The sequence below is a fragment of the Gallus gallus genome, chromosome 1, assembly GCF_016699485.2.
Source record: "Gallus gallus isolate bGalGal1 chromosome 1, bGalGal1.mat.broiler.GRCg7b, whole genome shotgun sequence".
Lineage (NCBI taxonomy): Eukaryota > Metazoa > Chordata > Aves > Galliformes > Phasianidae > Gallus > Gallus gallus.
Window position 1 is genome coordinate 109,397,235 of NC_052532.1, and position 22,074 is coordinate 109,419,308.

The 22,074-nt window shown below is 41.1% G+C and overlaps 1 protein-coding gene across 5 annotated transcripts in view; it reads left to right on the forward strand.

Annotated features, from left to right (window-relative positions):
- The first annotated feature begins 458 nt into the window (after window positions 1–458).
- ABCG1 (ATP binding cassette subfamily G member 1) overlaps window positions 459–22,074 on the forward strand; it is a 59,921-nt gene continuing 38,305 nt past the window's right edge. The window contains exons 1-3 of one of the 5 annotated variants that reach the window (XM_025145525.3): window positions 459–603; window positions 3,450–3,693; window positions 14,473–14,514. In XM_025145525.3, coding sequence (XP_025001293.2) covers window positions 562–603; window positions 3,450–3,693; window positions 14,473–14,514 — 328 coding nt within the window. In that variant the 5' untranslated portion in view covers window positions 459–561. The other 4 variants (XM_040652459.2, XM_040652452.1, XM_416742.8 and 1 more) reach the window with 4 other exon arrangements.

Genomic DNA, 22,074 nt, shown 5'->3' on the forward strand with positions numbered 1-22,074 from the left:
TGGCCACATTTCTTTTCACAGAATCACAGAATGGCCTGGGTTGGAAGGGACCTCAAGGATCATGAATCTCCAACCCCCCGCCACAGGCAGGGCCACCAACCTTCACATTTAATACTAGACCAGACTGCCCGGGACCCCATCCAACCTGGCCTTGAACATCTCCAGGGATGGGGCATCCACAACCTCTGTGCAGCTCAGGACACGGTTAGCTTTCTGGGCTACAAGGGCACACTGCTGGCTCATGTTCAACTTGCCATCCACCTGGACCCCCATGCCCCGCCCAGAGCGGGGACAAACCCCCTGCCCCAAGAGAACGGGTCTGAGTCGCTCCACACCACACACCTCAACCCGCGGCGGGGCCGGGCGGGGCCAGCTGGGCGCGGCGGGGCGGGGCGGCCCTGAGCGCGGCGGGAGGCCGCTCCCTCCTTCTCCTCCTCCCCTCCCTCCGCCACCAATCCGGGCGACTCTCGAGGGCTCCGCGCGGCGCCGGCGGAGCAGGAGCCGTCGGTAGCGGGAGCAGGAGCAGGAGCAGCGAGAGCAGGCAGCCGGGCAGCGGGGCACATGGCATGCCTGATGGCGGCTTTCTCTCTGGGCACCGCTCTGGTAAGGGGTGCCCTGCCTGCGTGCTTCCCCACGGGTCAGCGGGGAACGATGGGGCGTGAGGGGCAGCGGGCGGAGGGCGGGTGGTGACCGTGGGCGCGGGGCGGCTGTGAGCTGCGGTTGGCGGGGCAGCGGCGGCGGCGGCAGCAGCGTCTCCGTCTCTGTCTCGTCTCTGAACACGGCGGAGTTTGACCGGCAGTTACCTCTGGGCTTGAGCTGCTGAAGGGGATTAGGGGCTTCTGCGGGCGTTCTCCGATGGTTCTCAAAACAGATTTGCGGTAGGACTGTAACCTTTCCGGGTCTTTGCATAATAGCATCGGTTTGGTGCGTAACGGCCTCGGCTTGATGAGAGAGGGAAGTTGTTTGCAAGAGCGTGGGGAACCGTTTCACTGCCGTGTCTGCTGCCGTGCCTGGTAAACACCAGCAAGAGGTTGAGCGCTGTACGGGAAGCTGAAAAATACAACGGCGTGAGCTCAGCTGCGATGTACCGCTGTCCTTCGGTATATACGCTATTTGTCTGTTTGAGACGGACAGCGGTTTGACGTCTGCACACAGCGACGGTGGAGTGGCAGCGAGCACCGTGTTTGTGTTTGTAGATGTACAGAAGTGTGCCTAAAGAATCCCTTTGCACTGCTGCGGCTCCATGAACCGGCAGTGCCCACCTGGCAGTCAGAGGGATTCATTTACCTCAGCCCTCTGGGGCAGTGTCCCCCAAAGAGGCCGGCGTGTGACCTAAGGGCTTGCCAGGTCGTGTCATGCTCTGCTGTGAGCAGATGCTTCAGTCCACCCAGAGACCAAAAATGGTTTGCTCAGTATCTCAGGAATACAAGTCTCTGGCTTCGTGCTCCCAGCAGGCTGAAGTTGTCTGGCAAGCATGTTTCTTTTGGGATCGAAATAAGCTGGAGGAGCCCTCGCTGTCCCTTGAGTGCTCAAGGTGACCTGCTCATTGAGGGCTGTTTTGGATATTCTCTCTGACACGTGAAAGTGCTCAGTAGGTTCTGTGAACCGAGCAGTCTGAGAGTTTCAAGGTTAAGCCTTGAAAACATTCAGGAAAGAATATTACTAACATGTCATCTCATATATATTTTTTTTAAGGAAGTGGGAGGTCCCCTTGCTTCAATTGCTCAAGTCTAAGATGTTTCACATTACGCTTGTTTTGTTCAAATTCCGTGCCATTACAGTCAACCCTTTAAGAAATCAAGAGTAAGTGTTACTGGATACCTGACCTCTCAGTCACTTGAGAGCATAATTAAAGTTGCTCACTTGAGAAAGCGTGGTGAGCAGGTTTGATTTTCACATCCACAACCAAGAGGAGCTGGAAGACTGCAATTAACTACTGGTTTTGTAGGACTGTGCTTTAGGGTTTTTCATCAGTATTCGTGATAAGTGACCTATCTGGAAAACACTACTTTTACCATATAAATGGGGAGACCATTCTCCATAACAGAGAGGATGACAGCGGCACAGTGGAAGTGTGTTAACTTCTGAAGTGGCATTGTGACTTAGTTGCTTTGGAGGGTGAAGAGGAGTTGGCAGTGGCATGACCTGCAGCTCCTTGTTGAGAGTGTTCAACGCTGGCACCTTTGAAAGAAGTGTAGCACATCTGCTTTTCAGCAGATACCTTTGGAGAGATGTAGGCTGTTGGACAGAGGTGCCAGGATGGAAAGCCTAGCCCATAGGCCAGCTACAGAATTATTTTCTGATACAGATCTGCATTAAAAACATTAGGTATTATAATAGACAGCTGAACAGATGTTACATATTTATGACATATGATGTTACATACTTATGACAAAGGACGTCCTCTGAACTGTTCAAAATTCTATTTAGCTGAAGAAGATTCCTGGTTGTTTTCCTTTAGGCTTTGGACATACCCTGTTGATACTGATGCAATTGTGGGTAAAAGGAATGGAAAAAGTTCACATTTTGTGTGTGTATATTATAAAGAAGAGAGGGGCAGGCTGCAGGCCGCTGGTATGATTGGAGAGGAACGAGCCTCAGTCCAAAGAATGCCAAGTGGAATTGCACTGAGTGCTATGCTGGGCAAAGCATGGCAAGAAGCTGTGAGCTGAGAGCATTGACCTTGCAGTGTCAGCAGTGCTAGTACTGGAACAGGGTTTAGTATGTTTATGTAGCTGGTAAGATTTCCATTAGGGATCGCTGTCAAGTAAGGAAAGATTTTGGATGGAAATCTTTGTGCTTTCCTCTTGTACTGCTGTAGGTTGCAGAGTCTCCAGAACTATGGCTGCATGAGCAGATAAGGCAGAAAACAGCACATTTCAAAATTTTCAGAAATGTAACTTGTACAATTTCACATTTACAGAAATGTGTTCTGATCTGAAGGGATGAGAGCTCTTGGACTTTTTGAGTGGCTGTCTTTTGACGTCTGCACAAAAAAAATTGGTCAGCTAACTTCATTCATCCTTCAGCTCTGTCCCAGTACAAGCCCTGGGATCAGAGCAACTAGAACTCAGTTCTTGGAAGGAATACAATATGACTGTACTTAGAAATTGCATTCTTCAGCTGTATTATTCTGGTCCAAGCTCTTCACTTCTAAAGGTAGATACTGATGTGCTGTTTGTATCTTTTGAGAGGAAACTAGTGGTAAGGGAGCTGCCCTTTGTGTGCCATAAGTGCGCAGGCTCTTTTATGCCTCTTCTATGAAGACACTGTCAGAACAAATCAAAGGTGTTTTGTTTTTTTTTTCCCCACCTTTCAGCATGTCACTTCGCTGGATTCTGTGCTTGGATTTTACTTTTAAATAATAATAATTCTTATGCAGAAGGCTTTGAAATGTTTTCCCAAACAAAAGCATGTGAACTTTGCTTTTTCTTCAACTTTCTTTCCAGAACGCCAGCAATTCTGCTTGTACTATGGTCGAGCCAAAGTCAGTGTGTGTTTCAGTGGATGAAGTGGTCTCAAATGGCACAGATAACCAAGACATTCGACTGATCAATGGACACTTGAAAAAAGTGGACAATACTCTGACAGAAGCTCACCGTTTCTCCTACCTACCACGCAGACCAGCTGTAAATATTGAGTTTAAAGAACTGTCGTACTCTGTCCAAGAAGGGCCATGGTGGAGGAAGAAAGGTGAGGAAAAGTAATATTTTAGCTACTATACAAATGTTATTGGCTATGTGGATAGTTGTGGTAGCTGAAATGAGTCTGTTGTGGGTTAGTGAAGCAAAGCAAGTAAGGGAAGCATGTTTTCACAGTGCTTTTTATTTGTGTTCTTAATATATCAAACTCCTAAGAGTATGAAAATAAATAGTTCCCTCTAAGTAAAAAAAAAAAAAAACCCAACAACATAAAGAACAAAGTATTATGTATTATGTGTTATGTGTGTATTATGTATTATGGCTGAAGGGAGCATAAAGAAGCTGTTACAGGACTGATTCAAAGTCCAGGTGCAGTATTTGTTCCAGCTCTGGAAGCAGACACTGCTTTGTTTTGAGGAATGTGGAGGCAGTGGGGAACTTTCCTGCACTCTGAGAAACTGGAAATTCTGCAGCTCATTTAACTGCTTGCTTCTCATTTCTCAAGTATCTGAAGTATGTACTGTACTTCTGTGCTGCCAGTCATCTGTCCTTGTGTTTTTTGCCTGTTTATTGTTGGTGATTAGAGCATGCGGTCTCTTAAAGACAGAGGCTGGGGAAAAAGGGGTGGTTTTTTTTTTGTTGTTGTTGTTGTTTGTGTGTTTTACTTTTACAATGAGGTTTTGTCAAATAGTTATTTTTTAAGTACTCTTTAAGAACACCAAGCATCTCAGAATTTCAGAAGGCATTTGAAACCAAGATGGTTATTCTCTTAAAACATTGTGCTTGGAAATCAGTGCCATGGGCTGTAGCATTGTCAGCTCTTCCAAGACTCTTGCTTTTCTCAGTTACGCATCTTTAAGTTTACCATTTAAGTTTACCATTTAAGTATACCAGACCAGCCCTTTAAACCATTGACATATTTTAACTGATGAAATTGCTGGCTATTGCTAGGACTAACTCCTGAGCTTTAGTCAAGCACCAGGATGCTATTTTTCTAGCTAATTTGCTAATACACAACATAGAGTTCTCAACCTGGAAAATGTCCATACCATCAGAATGCGTGTCAAGAAATTGAAGCATTACCACTTTCTTCTCACAATATGATTTCCCTTATAGTTCTGAGATGTTGCTTCCAGTGCTGAAATATTGATGGGAGTTGGGAGGGCATGTTCAACTCTGTTCTTTATATACTTATGGTCTCTTACAGTTTTGAAAGGTGGGTGTGAAGTGGTTCTGTCCTTTTTCATCTGTTTTGCATTCATTCTTTTTATACTTTCATCTGCTTTGTTGTAGCTGTGTGTTTTCAGGGCAATTTTTGTGTATGTGTGTGTGTATAAGTGTGTGACTAGTCGTCTTTCTCACAGGAAAACTAGGTCGTGAAATAAATTCCTCCCAGTGAAAAGAAGGAAGCCCAAAAGAAATTACTGAAATATTAAGGAAAGTTTTGTGTGCTAAGTGACATAATTGCTCTTCCTTAAGGAATTCTCTCTTAGTAATGTAAATTGGTACGGTTGCATGCTTTAGTTCTTTTTAAACGATAAGACCCTGCCAGTGTGGTGCTTGACTGAGCCATACTAGGTACCTGCACTTGCTTTGTGTCTATAAGTCCACTAGCTTAGGAGTTCCACTTGAAATTGTTTTGCAAAGTACATTGCTGCTGACTGGAAATTTTGGCACTATCACAGCACCGAAGCTTTAATTGTAGAGAAATGTGTGATATGAAAAACACTGTGTTGTGGCCACGGAAGTGGTTCTGTATCTGAATAGCCTAAGCATACAGTTAATCATTTGTTGAAGGAAGTGCAAACTTGTGGCTTTAATTTTTTTTTTCAGTGTCAAAACTGTATGTTTGCACACATCTTCTATAGTTAGGTAGTAAGATTGCATGTAGAACTTAGCTTGACAACAACTTTCATGCATTCAAAAGTATTTTTCATCTTATTAGAACAAACTCAAATTTTAAAGTCCTTTTTGCTCTAATAAATGAAACTATGTCACACTATATTGCATAGGTTTTAAAAACCTGAGGATTTTAACTGGACCTCTTCCTCACTGGCCAGAAATGGTCAAGAAGTTCCAAACCAAAAACTGCTGATCACATTTGTTAAGATGTCTGAGGGTGACTTCGCTTGAACCAAACGGCACATCCCAACAAAATGTCTTGTTGCAAAAAAGGACCTGCTGTGGCATTTGGCCGTAGGGCATGAATGACTGTTAGACATGGATTCTCCAACTTCTGGGTATCAGTGAGCAGGAGTTCTTATTCTCCACTCCTCACTTGGCCTTGCACCTTGTATGTCTTTCCTTGGATCACTAAGGTCAGCTGCCGAGTGGCTGTGAGGAATACTGTCTGTCAGCAGGTCTTGGCACTCTTCTGCTGACCAGGGATCTAAAAGATCTGGGTAGAGTTTATTCAGCCAATCTGAATAAGAGCCAAAGTGTCTTTCCACTGCAAGTAAGGCAAATAACATAATGAGCTACCTTTAAAGGATGCGGCCAGGAGGTGGAGAGAAGTTATCCTTCTCCAGTTAACATTACTGAGAACACAACAGGAACATTGTATCTGGTTTGCGCCCTGCAGTTCAACAGAGGTAGTGGGAGGTTGGAAAGGGTCTGTCAAAGAAGTGAAAAATTGACTGGGGACCTATGAAGAGAGACTGGGGAAGCTGGTCTTGTTTGGTTGAGTGAAGGGAAAACTGAGGGATCATCCTGTAGCGGTTTACAGCTACTCAAAGGGCAGCTCTAAAGACACTGGAGCCAAATTCCTGTAGGTATTGCCAGCTGATATACGTGGCCACTGGCCATGTACTGCACTTTAAATGGCTTACAGTGGATGTTAGGAAATTTTTTTTTTACCTGTAGAGAAATGCAGTTCTGGGACAATTCACTCAGATGGTGTAGTGTCTCCACGCGGGGAGGTTTAGAAGATTGGGCTGGGCAGAGCCACAGCTGGCATGATCTGGTGTTGGTGAATATCATGTTTTGAGTGGAAGGCTAGGTTATATCTCCAGAGGTCCCTTCCAAGCAACTCTTCTATGATTCACTGAGGTACTAACCAGACTACAGAAACCTAGAAAGAAACTTTCTTCACAGCTATGTTCCTACTCCAGGAATTGACTCCAGTGTATTGATTTTAATAGAGAAGCTTTTCCAGTAGCAAAATAGAAGACTGAAAAAGGAATTGCCTAAATAATCTCAAATGAAGGTAGGCATCAAAGTATTAGGTTCAGGAAATGGGTAATGTTTTACCCTCAAATGCTGGTGACTCTTTTAGTTGTGCACTCGGCTGGGATTCCCTGCACTAAAAGGATTTCTCATTGCTATGAAGTGAGATGTTTAAATTGACCAAGATCATCTAGTCCAACTGTCCACCTACCGCCAATATTTCTCCACTAGGTAAAAGGTAGAAAGTCCAGTGTTGGAAATGCAACTGATATAAAAAATCAAAGCAAACAAACCAACCAGAAAAACCAAACAACAGTAAGCTTGTATGTACAAGCTTAAAAAAAGAGAAGAAAAGAGAAAATGGAAGATGTCTCTCAGTTCATACTGTTCTTTGGTGCTGTTCATAGCAGTAAGGGACAAGGGATTCCATTCTAAAAATGGCCTTTTAAACTAGTGGTGTTTCTATTCTGAAATCGAGCTTGACAAAAAGTCTGGTATTTCTATGTTTTTCTCCAAAACTGTGATAAATTAATGAAAAACTTTCAGTGAGTGTTGGATCACAAAGGGAGAAGCATGGTTTGTTCTCAAAGACAATTTGTGTTAATATGGTGGAGAGGAATTCAACTAAAAAGCAACAATCAAGAAATGTACTCCCCTCAGCGAGGATGGTATTGTGAAGTAATATTAAGGTTAGACTATAAATTAACAAAAGGAGGACTCGTGAGTAATTCAGCCATTGTGTTCTGTACTTTGCTGTATCATTCAGACAGTTAAACTAATGATTTGTAATATCATTTACTCTTATTAAAAGCACAAAGAAGGTGAATTTGAATTGCTTGTCAACAGTAAAAAAAAGAAAGGCAACTAAATATGACATATTAGTCTTCAAGTTAGAATTCTTCATTGATTTGTCTTGGCCTTAACATGCTTAATTTATCTACTAGATCTCTTTTTCTCTTTAGAAACAAGAAAGTGTATTTTCATTCTCAGAATTATCTGATAAATGCATCTTGCTACAAAAAAGCTTGTTCCACTTGTTTTAATGAATTTTCATTAAACTTATAGTAAAGACTTGGTATAGTAAAGACTAAGATTAGTAAAGACTAGTAAAGATTGATTCATGGTGTAATTCTACTTGAAGTCAGTGGTGCTAACAGGAATGAATCTGGCAAGTGAGCACTTGATCAAAGAAGCCGTATTTGCCCCATTCAGTTCAGTAACAGTTCTTATCAATATGAGAATTTGGAAAATGCTACCAAGATAAAATTTTCCGAAGGTCTCACATAGCTCAGGGAATTACTCAACCGGTAGGATGAACTCGTTCTGAAGTTCTGAATGAAAGAGACTGATTAATGACTTGATCCAGATCTTTTGAGGTTAAGGATCATAGCCTAACCACTGTCTTCCAGAGCCAAAAATGTCTCGCTCTTTGATTCCAATCTTTGTTCTAGCATGTGCCGAAAGTCTCCTGCAGGTCAGCAAGATTCAAGATTTCCATAAGATACCTCCAGGACTGCTGGAGCAGACACTTTGTTTTGTAAGTTTAAGATGAACTGGCAAAGCAAGAGAAAGGAAAATTCAGCACTCAAAGAAGTAATAAAACTGCTTAGTCCTAGAATGCCTTCTCTTTCAGGATGGGGGAGCCAGCTGATTCAGAGGGGAAGAGGAGGGTCCTCTATGAGATGACATGGGCTTCTTAAATGAGGAAATGCAATGTCAAAGAGCTTCAGAGCAAACCATGCTCAAAATTTCACTGTCTTATCGGGTTGAGAAAGAGCTGTGACAGCGCCTCTTATCTTGGCTTCTGAACTACCTGCTTAAACTGTATTTCAGATTGAAAAGTGCAGCTTAAAATACAAACTACAGAACCATGTATTGAGGCATAGGTTTTAAATGCAGAACTGCCTGAAAACTGTTTGCAAGAGGATTTTATAGAAAAGTCAGTGCTTTAGCTTTGTACTGCTGTTGTTGTGAGCGCCATAAAGTAATCTGAATGAGTGATTTCAACATAATTTTATGGATAGTCCCAAATATGAGGAAGGCACAATAAGTAGCTTGCAGTCTTCTGTCTTGCCATAATTCTTTCAGTGTTAGTTTGATTCTATATACACATGCACAAAAAAAAGACATTTATCCTTTTGTTTCTAGATGTTTTTGCCACAACATAGGAATCTATCGTTTCTACATAATTTGAGCGTGTCTGGGAAGAAAATAGGAATAAAGTGGCTGTTAAAACTCCACAGGAGGAACTTGGGAATTCATTTTTTTTCTAGCGCTTGTCAGTATTCGTGGTTAATTAGGCAATAGTGTAGTTGGAAATTTCTCCATTGTTATTTTGAGAAATTTTATGACTCATTTGTACTGCCTCGGGATGGAGGTGCTGGTAGGGTTTGATCTCTAGTAACCTCTCAGGGAAGGGGTTCCAGCCAGTCAAGCTGCAATCTGGTCTACTTATCGAGGGGATTAGCAGCAACAGAAATACATGCTCAGCAGAAAAAGCCATCATTCCACTATTCTGGGGTTATTGCAATAGCTCAGACCCTGGGAAAACGAGTCGTTTGAGAGGTCCTGTATTTTCTTACAAGATTACAGCTTCATAACTTTGAGATGGAGCGCATGAAACATGCCGAGGAGGTTTGCCTGTGAAAGGATGGAGGAGATGGACAGTGTTTATTCTAAATGGCTCCATGGTGTCCAGTGGGGAAATACGGAATGTTTGGCAGGTTGCTCAGCATTCGTGAAAGGCACTGAATGTGTTCATCGTAGTCTGAGATGGTGTCATCAGAACAGCTGATACTGATGTTTTAGCTGAGAGGTCTGTGTATTATGTTAATATTGATCTCTGAGTAAGATGGAAACACAACCCACTGTCAAATCCTCAACGCAGGCTGGTTTTTACTGATTCGCACTGGTGTTCTGCTATGAATTTGTTCTGGTATGCATGCTCGTGGGTGCTCAGGCTGACCTGTTTCTTTTTATTAAGCTAGGGTTTTCTTTTTGCTTCATCTCTGCGGTGACTTCATTTAAAAGATCCCCCCCTCCCAGAGATATCTAAGGACCCAAAGATAAAGGCAAGGGGGGGTGGGGGGGGTGGGATTTGCCCTAAATTATTTGCTAATCCTTGCCAGAGGAGTCGGAAAAAGCCTGTCCTCATCCCCAGCAGGTGCACTGCAGTAGAGGTGCCGCATGCCCGGGCTGCCAGGCTCGCGGTTACTGGCGGTCAGTGCACGGCAGTAACCCCGGCTGTGATGCTCTAGCGCCGGGAGCGGGTCCTGGTTGGCTGTTGCACACGCTGTTGCTAAGAGGAGAGGAAGAGATGAGCGGTAAAGAGGAAAAAAAAAAAAAAAAAAAAACCCGAAAAAAAACCCAAAACCGTTTGCAAGAGGGGGATTTTTTTGTTTCTCGCCTTTCTCCAACAGATGGGTTGCATTGTTTTCCCTGGTTTTGCCTGTTTTGTCTGAGAGCGTGGTTTCATCTCGGAGAGCAGAATGTGTGCAAATTAGGATCCATATGTTAGAAGAAATAAACAAGTTAAACTGGTTGCAGTGAGCTGTGATGCTAGTAAAAGCTCTGCAACAAAACGTTCTGTGGATTCTTTTTCAGTTACTTAAAATATTAGTGAAATTAATGAAAACAAAACATGACTTCTAACAGGATTTCTGAATATATGGTTCAGCCTTGATAAAATTGTGCAGTTTCTCTTCTGTCACTTAAGCTGTCTCAGTATGTTAAAAATACGTTGAGAAGTCATTGTTACTGGAATAATTCACTGCATTTTATTAATAGATTTATAATAATTCCTAGCATCATCTTGCACGTTGTGTGAAATAGGGGTTACTAGGGACAGATCTTGGTCAGCCTGTTTGTCTGATTGTTCTACTGCTTCCCAGATAAGAATGACGTTCCTTTAGCAGTAGTTCCACTGAAGTATTAGGATTACTTATTTTCCATCATATGAAGCCCATGGTTATTGCTGTAGGATTTCATTTTATACAGGTATGAGCTTGATTCAGTGAGTCTTGGTCAGCGAGTTACTGTGTGAGTAAAACATGTTTTTCTTCTTTCATTTCAACATGTTGTTTATTAAAACCAAACATTACTATGACCTCATCGTTATTCATACTACCTCATGTTTCACTATGACACTTTTTTTTTTTTATTGGTGTTTTGAAAACTTGTGGCCAAGAAAGGAAGTTTTAGAAAGAGACCGGTTAAAACACTTCAGAGTTTATATGCAAGGAAAGTGGTTATGGGCTGCTAGGAGTTCTAGCTGCAGTTTCCACTGTTTCCATCTCACAGGGAGCGTGTGTTGGGAACTGACTGTAATTCACCCTGACAGTTCTCCACTGCAACCCAAAACTATACTGAGTAGGGTCTGATGAAGTGCTTTGCTGCCCTTTGCCCATACTGAGATCTCTTGCTCGAGGTGTTGAGGAGAAGACATGCACCATCTGAAGAGATGGTGTGTAGCTGTACCATGTCGATAATGGCGTGACAAACCACAGACTGATACATAGATACAATTTTTTTGCATGATGATATTTCGAAGTAGAGTTTGGTCACAGTCTGAAGATGTGTCCAAACAAAGATTAGGTAAAGGTCAGTTTGCAGTTGAAGGCTTCAGTCATTAGATGGTTGATCAGGGTTCTGCATGGCCTCCGTAAGAGGGAAGACAAATTAAGAAAAAACAACATAAAACCAACCAAGAACAGAAGCTAGTGCAAGCGTAAAAATGTTTTTCGAGTCTATTTTTACTTGCGTGTTCACATGTTGTTTTGGAGAGTGCCCTTCTGTAAGCCCTCAGCGTCTAAACTTACATTCGTACTAAGACAGATCTTTTATTCTCAGAGGATTTAAGATCTCAGAGTTCAGCTCTCTATTCTCTAAGAAATTAATTCCCTCAAGCTTCCCCGTAGCATTCTTCTACGTAAACTGACTGGCTTTGGGAAGATGGAGTTCAGGAAACATGATACTGCTGAAAATGTGGCGTCAGTCTGGATGGTCTTATGCCTCAAAACTTGTGTGGCTTGTACGCTCTCCCTGTGTGTAAGGATAGAAGTCTTAACATTTTGGTAAAAAAAAAAAAAAAAAAAAAAAAATAGTTTGGGAATTTAAGTCAGTTTGCCATTGCACATAGTCAGAGAAGGTCCAACTGATCCTATGTCCATTCTCTGACAGTAGGCAAAGGTAAGTATTTTGGGAAGAGTGTGATAACAGGCAGACCTGGAATATTCCCTGGGCTCTTGAAACTGACAGCTCTGAGATTTCTAGAACTGGGTGTAGTATCTGTGTTTACTAGCTCTTTGTGGATTTTTCTTTTATTCATGTGCACTCAGAAGCTAAGCAGACTTCTGGTGTTCGTGCTGTTACCATGCTGCTTGCCTCCTTTTTCAGATCATTTAGGAGTGTGGTGAACTGCCCATATCTCAATACAGATCCCCTGAAACCCAGGGGTAGACTTTCTCCATTTATCGACTACTTACTCCTCTTGTTTCCTATTGCTTTATCTACTTTCTCATTTATTTGAGAGCCATCCATCTACCTTTTTGTCATGTTCTTTATTTAAGTACTTTAATACAAACCTTGTTGAAACCTTCCTGTGATATCCATATAGTATGACAAAATGGCCTTTTTTTTTTTTTGAAGTATTATTAACAAGAGATATCACATGCAATCATGCAATTTATATAACCAAATTTTGTATCAGAGACTTCTGCTTGAGTTCTGCCTTTTTGTCTGTCAGAAGCACTGGGACAGTAACAAGCTGAGATATTAGTGGTTCAGATTGCCTGCCTACCGTGCCAGCGAGACTTTGAACCTAGTAGCTATCAGTTTCTGTCTAACACCATCAGTATAGAGCACAGCAAAACTAGCAGCCCTTGCTTAGATTGTACCGTATGGAAAATTTATTTCTTAATAAACGTCATCATCTTCTGGATATCAAAATGTGCATTTACTAGGAAGCAGAAAGACTAGGGTCTTCAAATTCTTCCAAATGTAATAGCTTTTTCACCAACTTTCAAAGGCATGAAAGGAAGTTAGTTTAATAAAATACATGTTGAAGAATTAGTGCTTCTTTTCAGCCAATTCTTTAACATGTTCATCTCCAAAACAATATTTTAAATCAGATGGAAATGGGTCATGGAACTTAGATACAAGGGCAAGAAATTTCATTTGTTTTCAGTAACTGTTTGAATCTCAGTAGCTTCCTACAAGCAAGTGTTCACGTGTATTTCATTTATTCTTTAACTTCTTATTAGGAGGCCTACCAAAATAGCCCAGCAGTAGTAATAAAAAAATATAAGTAAATTGACAATCACTCCCTTGTGAATTGCATGCTTTAGTGCAGACATTTGAGGTTATTTGGCCTTTGGTTACTTCCTCTTCTTAGAAAATAATATTTTTAGAGTGAATATTTGATAAAGGATGTAAGAGAGAGAGACTTGTGCTGTGCTAGTATCTGTAGTGCAAGGACAAAATAATTCCTTCTAGGAAGTGGTATGGCTATAGACTTACACTACATTATGACTTTAGTTATGCTGTGGAAACCTTTTTAGCTGTGTTTCCTGATTGGACTTTTTTGTCACTGCTAGGTTTGTACTCTCATCTGCAGTTCATTTAGGCTCTTGATTTTGATGAGAGAAACAGATGCAATCTGAAGACTTAATTCTCTTTGGAGAGGATAGGGATGAAGTAGCCCAAATTATTAACAGAAAGAAGTACGTGGAATTACATAATAGTCAAACTGAGTTAACCACTTCTTTGTTCATCATTCATTATGTACTTGTTCCAAAGAAAAATAAATGACAGAGACCTTGGCTTTACAAATGATTTACCATCTGCTTCTCATCTAGCATCTACAACCTACATCTTCTGTGTAAGAATCATATTTCTTCCTGCTTTGCATGGTTAGAATAACAACAAATGTTGTTTATAGTTGAAATACATCTGCTACAGCAGTGGGGAGAAGATGGAACATGCCATGGTTAGTTCTGAGGTAGATGAGAATGAGACCTTATCTCTGTCTTGTGCTGATGTTCAGAGAGTGGGCTTTCATGCTGGTTAGGAAAAGAAAGGAAGCAATGCAGCTAGTTAATACCAAACAAACAAACAAACCTGAGGCTTTTATTACTCTCATTAAGCAATAGAATTAAGTTATGCGCTTTTGCATCTCTTTTGTGCATGATGAAGTGCTCAAGTGGTTGAGGCTACACCAACAGAGTATGGCTAGTATAATTTTTTTAATCATGATCCAGTTGTTATCTTGAGTGCTTCAGAAATTAAGCGCTCAAATTGCACAGGTATAACAGGGCTAGAATCGGTAAATGAGTGCATTTAAAAGGATGGGGACTGAAGTTAAATGCTTTGTTCAAAGAGTAAGAAAAATTATTTTACCTGGGTCAGAAAACCAGTAACTTCAGCGAACTTACTGAATATGACTGTCAAGGCCTGACTGCCTAAAATACTATTTGAGGCCCATAAAACCAAAATCTGTGGGTGTTCATCTGTAAGTGAGCTCTACTTCCTTCTCCATTCAGAGAGGTGAGTGTTGTATACCAGCAGAAGAGAAATCTGAGATCTGGAAAAATGCAGAGGGACACATCTTTGCTCAGCACTCCATGACAAGTTACTCATTGGGTTTTGTTTTTGACCCTGAATCTTGCAGAATTATTTGAAGAAGAATTCGCCCCAGAGGAAGAAATTAACAGTAAGTAAATGCTAAGCATACAGATGCTGGATCAGAGATGGGGAGAAGAGCTCATTGAGAACAAACCTGCAGAGAAGGACTTGGGGATCATGATGGATGAAAAACTAGACTTGAGCCAGCAGTGTGCGCTTACATCCCAGAAGGCCAACTGTATCCTGGGCTGCATCAAAAGAGGAGTGGCCAACAGGGAGAGGGAGGTGATTGTCCCCTTCTACTCTGCCCTTGTAAGGCCCCATCAGTAGTACTGTGCCCACGCCTGGGGTCCTCAGTACGAGAAGGACGCAGAACTGTTGGAGCAGGTTCAGAGGCAAACCACAAAAATCGTTAGAGGGCTGGAGCACCTCCCCTGTGAAGAAAAGTTCAAGGAGCTGGGCTGCTTCATCTTGTAGAAGAGAAGGCTCCAGGGAGACCTTACTGTGGCCTTCCAGTACTTGATGGTAGCTTACAAGGAGAGGGACAAACTCTTTACCTGGTCTTATAGAGACAGGTAAAGGGAAGATGGCTTTAAACTGAAAGAGAACAGATTTAAGTTAGATGTTAGGAAGAAATTTTTTACTCAGAGGATGGTGAAGCACTGGAACAAATCAGGCGGAGAGGTTGTGGACAGCCCATTTCTGAAGGCATTCAAGGCCAGATTGGATGGGGCGCTGTGCAGCCTGATAGTGGTTGGCAGAGGGATTGGAACTGGATGTTCTTTAAGCTAGCCTCCAACCTAAGCCATTCTATAATTCTATGATATGATTCTATGACCTTGCTGAAGACCAGTTGGGTCAGATTGATTTTTTTTTTTTTTTTTCAATCAGAAATGCAAGTTATTTATAAGAAATTTGCAAGAATTTCTCATTTTGATGATTGTAAAACAAGGCTGTCAGCCATAGCCAAGTCTGGTGGGGCTTTGGGAATGAAGGGGATTTATTCTTCCTGCCCCAGCCCAATGGCTACATGGCAGCCTTGGTCCTGTATTTACAGATCCACATAGTAAAGAGGCAGGACATGTATTCCATTGGGCGCACAAGCATGTCCATGTATGTGTTGCACACAGCCAATTGTATTGACCTGCACAAACACAGAAATGCCTCTGCTCTACCCACATAGATGCAGATGGCACATGTGAACATACAAAACATAGATGGCTTGCTGCATTTCATCCCCACTGGCTGATCAGGATTGAAGTCTGCTTGTGGCTTACATACACACAAAGCAGGTCTCCCCACTGGTTACTGGTTTTAGACGCTGTTAGTGCAACAGCTGGTCCATACTCCTCTAGTTGTTATTATTTGGACCTGCAAGCCCTCAATTTTGCAAGTTCTTGTTCCAGTGGTTGGCATACAAACCTCTTCTACTCACCAATGAGCACTTCTTGGTTTTCGGTAGGGTTCAGACATGCAGGCTCACAACAGAGAGTGCATCCACGCCGGAAGTAATTGGGAATGGGTTTTCATAACGGTATAGGTTAGACTGCAGTGGTTAGGTGCAGAGCTCAGTCAGACAAGCATGATGAGCAGCTGCATATTCATATGGACCTGGCCTCATAAATCCCTTCTTCCTTCCATTTTCTTGGTCTATACTGTCTCTGTCCTTGATCCCTTCCCTTCCCTGACTTTGATGATTGATTCCTCTCAAACATTCTGTGATAAATTCTGCTTACTCTCCTTTGTAATTTTCCCATAACCATCCCATAGGTCATTTCTCACTAATCCATAGTTCTCTTCCTTCTGCATGGCAGGGCAAGTCCTATTCCCCTCCAGGGAGAGTCTCCCCATTGGTGTATCGTGTCAGGCCAGTGCCTCAGTCCTTTTCCTTCAAGTGTCTTAGAAGTTGTTGATTCTGTTGGCTATTGGTATGGCTGGTATGCCTGTTAGTTGTCTGAGCCTTGGATTTTGTGTTCAATGTGACAATTTTTAGATCTGCTTGGCTAATTTGACTTTGCGCAGCCTTTTATTTTAAAAATAAATGACATATTGTGCCTGGCCAGTAGCTTGTTTTAAGTCCATGGAAAATTAATTTGTGATTTAAATCATCATTGAATTGTAACTCACACCTGTGTGTTTTTACCCTCACATGTGAAAGTATCAGGAAAATTGTGAGTAACTGCAAACAGGGGATAGAGGTGCTGCCATTTTTTTTATTATAATAAATCAGTTTCTGCTGTCTTTAAGGCTGAGTTATGGCTGTGTATGCAAGTTGCTTTACTAAGAATAGTCAGAGGACCTTGACAGACGTTCATGAATAAGGCTGACTATTTGATTTCTTGTCTGGAATTTGATAATGTAAACCCCCAGGAAAAATAAGCCTGAAGTAGACACAAATCCATAGACTCTGGGATTACTGTAAAACTGGGAGTTCAGTGACAACGATTGTATCTTCTCCAATAATAGTAAGACACCTAGGAACACTACAAGTAAGATGAAACTCTGTAATATGCATCACACCACTCATCAAGTTTACTCTTCATTATCTCAACCTCCTGAATCCCACATACTCTAAATACCCTGCATGCAAAGTATAAAAACAAAAATAAAGTAAGCTTCCTCATATAAAGCATAACTGTGGTGTTTTAACGCTGTTTGATTCTCAGTGACAGGAGTTAAGCAGGAAAAATAAACCTCTTCAAGCCAAGCTAGGAACAAAAAGTCACATACATCCTGCAATAAATAAACCTAACTTTGAAGCAAACCTAGGCGTTGGCTTAGACACTCATAACATACGACTTGAAAACTATATGGCCAAATGAATCTTGAAATCACAGCAGTAGCATATTGGATAGAGCTTACCCAAAGAATAGTTAGGGATAGTGTGCCAGGAGTGTTGTCTTACAGTGAAACGTTTTGGACCAAATTCATCCCTGATATAAATTAACTGAAATTAATAAAGCTTGCTGAAGGAAGCGTATGACCTACTACTTAAAAGGGACTTTCACTTATTAATATGGTTCAATGCTAAAATTGCGTTCTAAAAAAGGCAGAAGCTAATCCAGTTCATATTAAATGCCAGTGATGAATGTCAAGCAAGCTGGACTTTGGAGTGCCAGCATAACAAAGCAAAGCCTATCTCTTTGCTGTGCACTCCGATCATCCCCAGTTTTAACCTGAGAAAACTTGTCCTGACTTGTAGTCCAACTCTTGTCCAGATAACCAGCATTACAAACGAGGCAGAGCAAGGCATGTTTGTATAGTGGTGGAAATGTGCCAGCAGACATCATCATCCAATACAGGTGTGTCTCAGAACATCAGAATGTCCCTCTTTCAGAGGGCAGAGTCATGTACTGCTTATTTCCCCAGATTTCTGAATTTTTATTTTGGCCATCTATGAGCATACTGTATGTGTTCTCTCTTTATTTCTATGTGTTATCTCTTAATATGTTTGATATAACATAGATATATTGGTAGATCTAATATATTCATGCATATAAGTGTAAATGTGTGTATATGTATACATATTGCCTCTGTGTATGTGTGCATATATATATATATATATGTATATATATATATATACGCACATAAGCCCACTCACTCAGGTATAAATATTTACATACAAGATCTGGGTGTATGTCACTACAGCAAATATTTAGAAGGTAAAATCTTTTACTGAGGTGTGTATTCTTCTTCCTTTGTAGTGACAAGATGATATAATTATGGAAATGCAGTAACAACCTGATTTTTTTGATGAAAAGCAAAATAATTTCAGTTACTTAATAAAGATTCAAGTCTGCTGTTACTGGATTACGAGCATAATAAGGTAAAATAGCAGGAAAAATGACTGTAAAATGGTGGCTGAATGCAACTAGTGTAAAGAATGGTTCAAAAAGACAGCATTTTGCTGATGCTTTTCAGTAGGAGCTTATTGCATTACATAAGTTGAGTAATTTTCTGTTCTCAGTAATTTCTGTTGTAATCAGATTGCTTTTACTTAATTTCTTCTTGTTTTCTTTAGAAGTTATAAGGAAGAATGGTTTGAAGCCCTCATGTGTATCAGTGATGATTCAATTCATGCATGTTTGGACCACTTGTCCTGTCTTTTTACAGCTGCTAATGTCATTATCTGCATTTCCCTTTTTATTAAACTGAGCATTAGTTCAACTCACTTTCCTCCTAGATGTAAGGGAGACTACGCTCATGTGTTAGATAAATGTGTACTTCTGTTTGTTTGGATAGTGATTTGCTGGTGACAGAAAATGGGAAGGAGGCTATGTTTTGAAGTACAGAAGGAAAGCATAGGGTTTTATGCAAACTAATGGGAATGTGACTATTTAGTTGCAAAAGGCACAGATGGAATAGTGCAGAGAACAGGAACCTAGTCGGGATGTTCCAGTGGCTGGTTTTCTTAGGGGCCAGAAATATCCCTTGACTACCCTAAGGCAAAATCCAGAGTTGATAGTGCCAGAGTGAGCAGCTGAGGTCTGCAAGTGGAGGGCACTTTCCAGAAATAGCTCTATGCACATGATGGGTGTCTGTGTTCCCTTGTGTCTACGTTGGCCTTCTTTGAGCGCTTCTGATGTAGGGAAGGGAAAGGGCTAATGAGAATATTGTCTGGTTGTGGTCAGATTCTGTTGCTATTCTTATCTTTTTTTCTATACACACTGGCACTAATATACCTCTGGATTTGTGTGGAATGCTCAATACATTTAAGATTGGCTTTCCTTTCTCCTCTTTTCCAGGTCCCCTAATAATGCATATATGTAGCTGTTCTGTGCACGTGCTGATATTAAAACACATAGGGAGAGGTGATTCCAAACGCTTCCAGGGTGTTTACAGTTGTATACAAGGAAAGAAGATTGAAGATGGAGTCAAGATTAACCTCTCCTTTTGTATTGCAGTATCATTATCTAATTAGATCAGAAGCAAAGCCCTGTGGCTTAGTCAGTATTAGAGCGTAGGCACCCATTTCAGGAGGAAGCCTTTGAGAAGAACAATCTTCAGCCGTCCACCTACACCATTTTTGCTGCGGATTTGCAAGATGGAAAAAGTGACAGATGTAAACCTCCCCAAAGGCAATTGCATCTTCTCCTTATGCATTGCCTTTAAAGAAACTTCTTCCTCCCTGAATCACTGACTCTTGAACAATCCCTGCAGGGGACCTTTGTCTTTCCTGTTCGTAAGTTTCTGGTCCAGAGACAGAGCAGCTCCATTAATGTTCAGTGGATCAGAGAATATAGTCAGCTGGTTTTTAATAATACATGCTACTTTATGACAGGCATAGATAGCGTTTGGCAGGAACCTGGAGCTATAATATAGGTAAGGTGTATGGAGACGGAATGGAAGGGAGCAGAGAATTCTTACCAGTTCCCAGAAAAGATCCTGTGCCTGAGCAAGTATTCTATCATCCAGTAGTTGTCGTACCTTGCTGCAGAAAATGGCCAAGTGCCAAATAGTTCCATATAGAGAGAAACTCCAGCTGAGGCTCTTGCTTACATGATTTATGAGTCGCATTCTTGGGGTTTATATGTATTGGAACTCACGCCTGTGATTCTGGTTTTGGTTCACTTCTGAAATGACTCTGATTTCATGGATCAGCAAACATCCTTCTAGAAGGAGCGTATCTTGTGCAGTTTCCCCAAGCATTCTTCGAATATAACAGATGGTGGGATTTTTGTAGGCAATGCCAAACTGTAGGTTTGATTAAATTTCACTTTTACCACCCTGTGGGAAATTAACCCTTTTGTGAGCTTCACTTTCTTGACCAGTAAGGGTCTTAAGGAAGTGCTTTGGATCCCTGTAGGAAAACATACTGTAGCGAATTTTTTCATTGAATTGGGACAACTTATTGCCAGCAAACAAATAGAGAATGTGGAAGAGAAGAACAGAGTAAAACATACTCCATCCCTCCTACAGGATCTTAGTATTTGATGTCAGCTCACTATGAACATGGAGTGTGTATGGGCTACTGTAATAACTGCAAGAACTGTGAAATACAGAAGAACTCTTGGAATTATTACAGATGTATGAGTGGAAACTCATCTGTTAGGGGCAGGTAGCAGACCTTAAAAGTACATTGCTTTGTTTTATTCAGGTCTTTACTGGAAGTGGAGTGATGACTCAGTCTTAACACATACATACAGAAATTTAAGGAGGTAGCAACATTTTCAAAACGTTGTGATCTGATAGCAGAACACTATACTAACCTTGTGCCATTACACAGATTGTTAAAACACTTGTCAGCATCATGGAATCTCACCTGTTGTCAGAAAGACAGAGTGCATTCACCACTTGCATGTAGCAATCAAAAGCATTTATCCAGCACTAAAACGAAGACCAGCAATATTAGAAATGTACTTACTTTTTCCATTGGCACACAGGCTACAACTGTCATTAATTTCTCTTGTTCTTTCTATATATCTAGAAAATATTACCCAGAAGAATTTGAATCTGTACATCTCCATTTTGGTGCTGAGTGTATTACCTGTAAGAGGGAATGTCTGTAGCCAAGTAAACTGCAGCTTGTTCTATCACTGTGCTTAATGAAGCTGCTCATCTTGCAGTGAGATTTGGAATTATACTCAGGTATATTGGTATTTTAAAAACAGAAATTACAGTTATATCTGAGAGACATTGGACCACATTTTCCCTTAGGCACGTCACAGTAGTGGCAGGCATATAACAATCAGATTCATCTGTGTAAGTATAGGTTTCTACCATATATGAGTTTGTGTCCAAGTTAGATAACAACCTTGGCTTGTTATAGACCACAGAGATGTCACTGACAATCAGTGGAGAGTAGGTTACTGTTCATTTCATCCCAAATGAACCTAAAAGCGACTGTTTCTCCACACTTGCTAGGAAGAACAGCTGTGATGGGTTGACCCCATTCAGCAGTTCAGCCCTTTGCAGCTTCTCTCTCATTATCCCGCAGAGGCATGGGGATGAGAACAGAAAAGGAAAAACTGAAAACTTGTGGGCCAAAATAAGGACAGTTTAAAAAGCGAAGCAAAGCTGTACATGCAAGCAAAACAAAATAAGGAGTTAATTCACTACTTCCAATTGGCATGCAGATGTTGATAGCAAGGATAAGTGACTGACAGAAGCATATTAAGCATGGACAGATAGTCATATAAAATCATGCAGTAAGAGAATGAAGAAACAAGTTGATTTTCATTTTCTGATAATGCATCTAACTGGCATTTTTCTGAAATGTTAGTTAGTTTATTTGGTGGGAACAAAAAAAAATGGAAGCATGCCTTGACTTTGGAAAACAGGTATGTTTTGGAATGTGGTTTGCAGGAACATCTAATTAGAAGGATGTGAGAAGACCAGCACTTACTAACTAGTGATGCATATAAGTCTTCAGGACATTAACATAGCTGATTTCTTTTGATGGACTTTCAATCTGTGGATGAAACAACTGCATTCACTATGAAATTTTCCCTGTCTTGATAGACCAGTTGGATGATCTAACACTCAGCCTAAGTGTGTCTGTAGCATCCCTCTTAACTTTTAATTAAACAGTTGAATAACCTCATTGTAGAGAAGGACAAAATGCATCAAAATTAGTTACAGGTGTTACAGGAAAGTGAGCCAATGTGGAGATAAGTTTAAATAAAACAACTATTAACAGAGAGGGTCT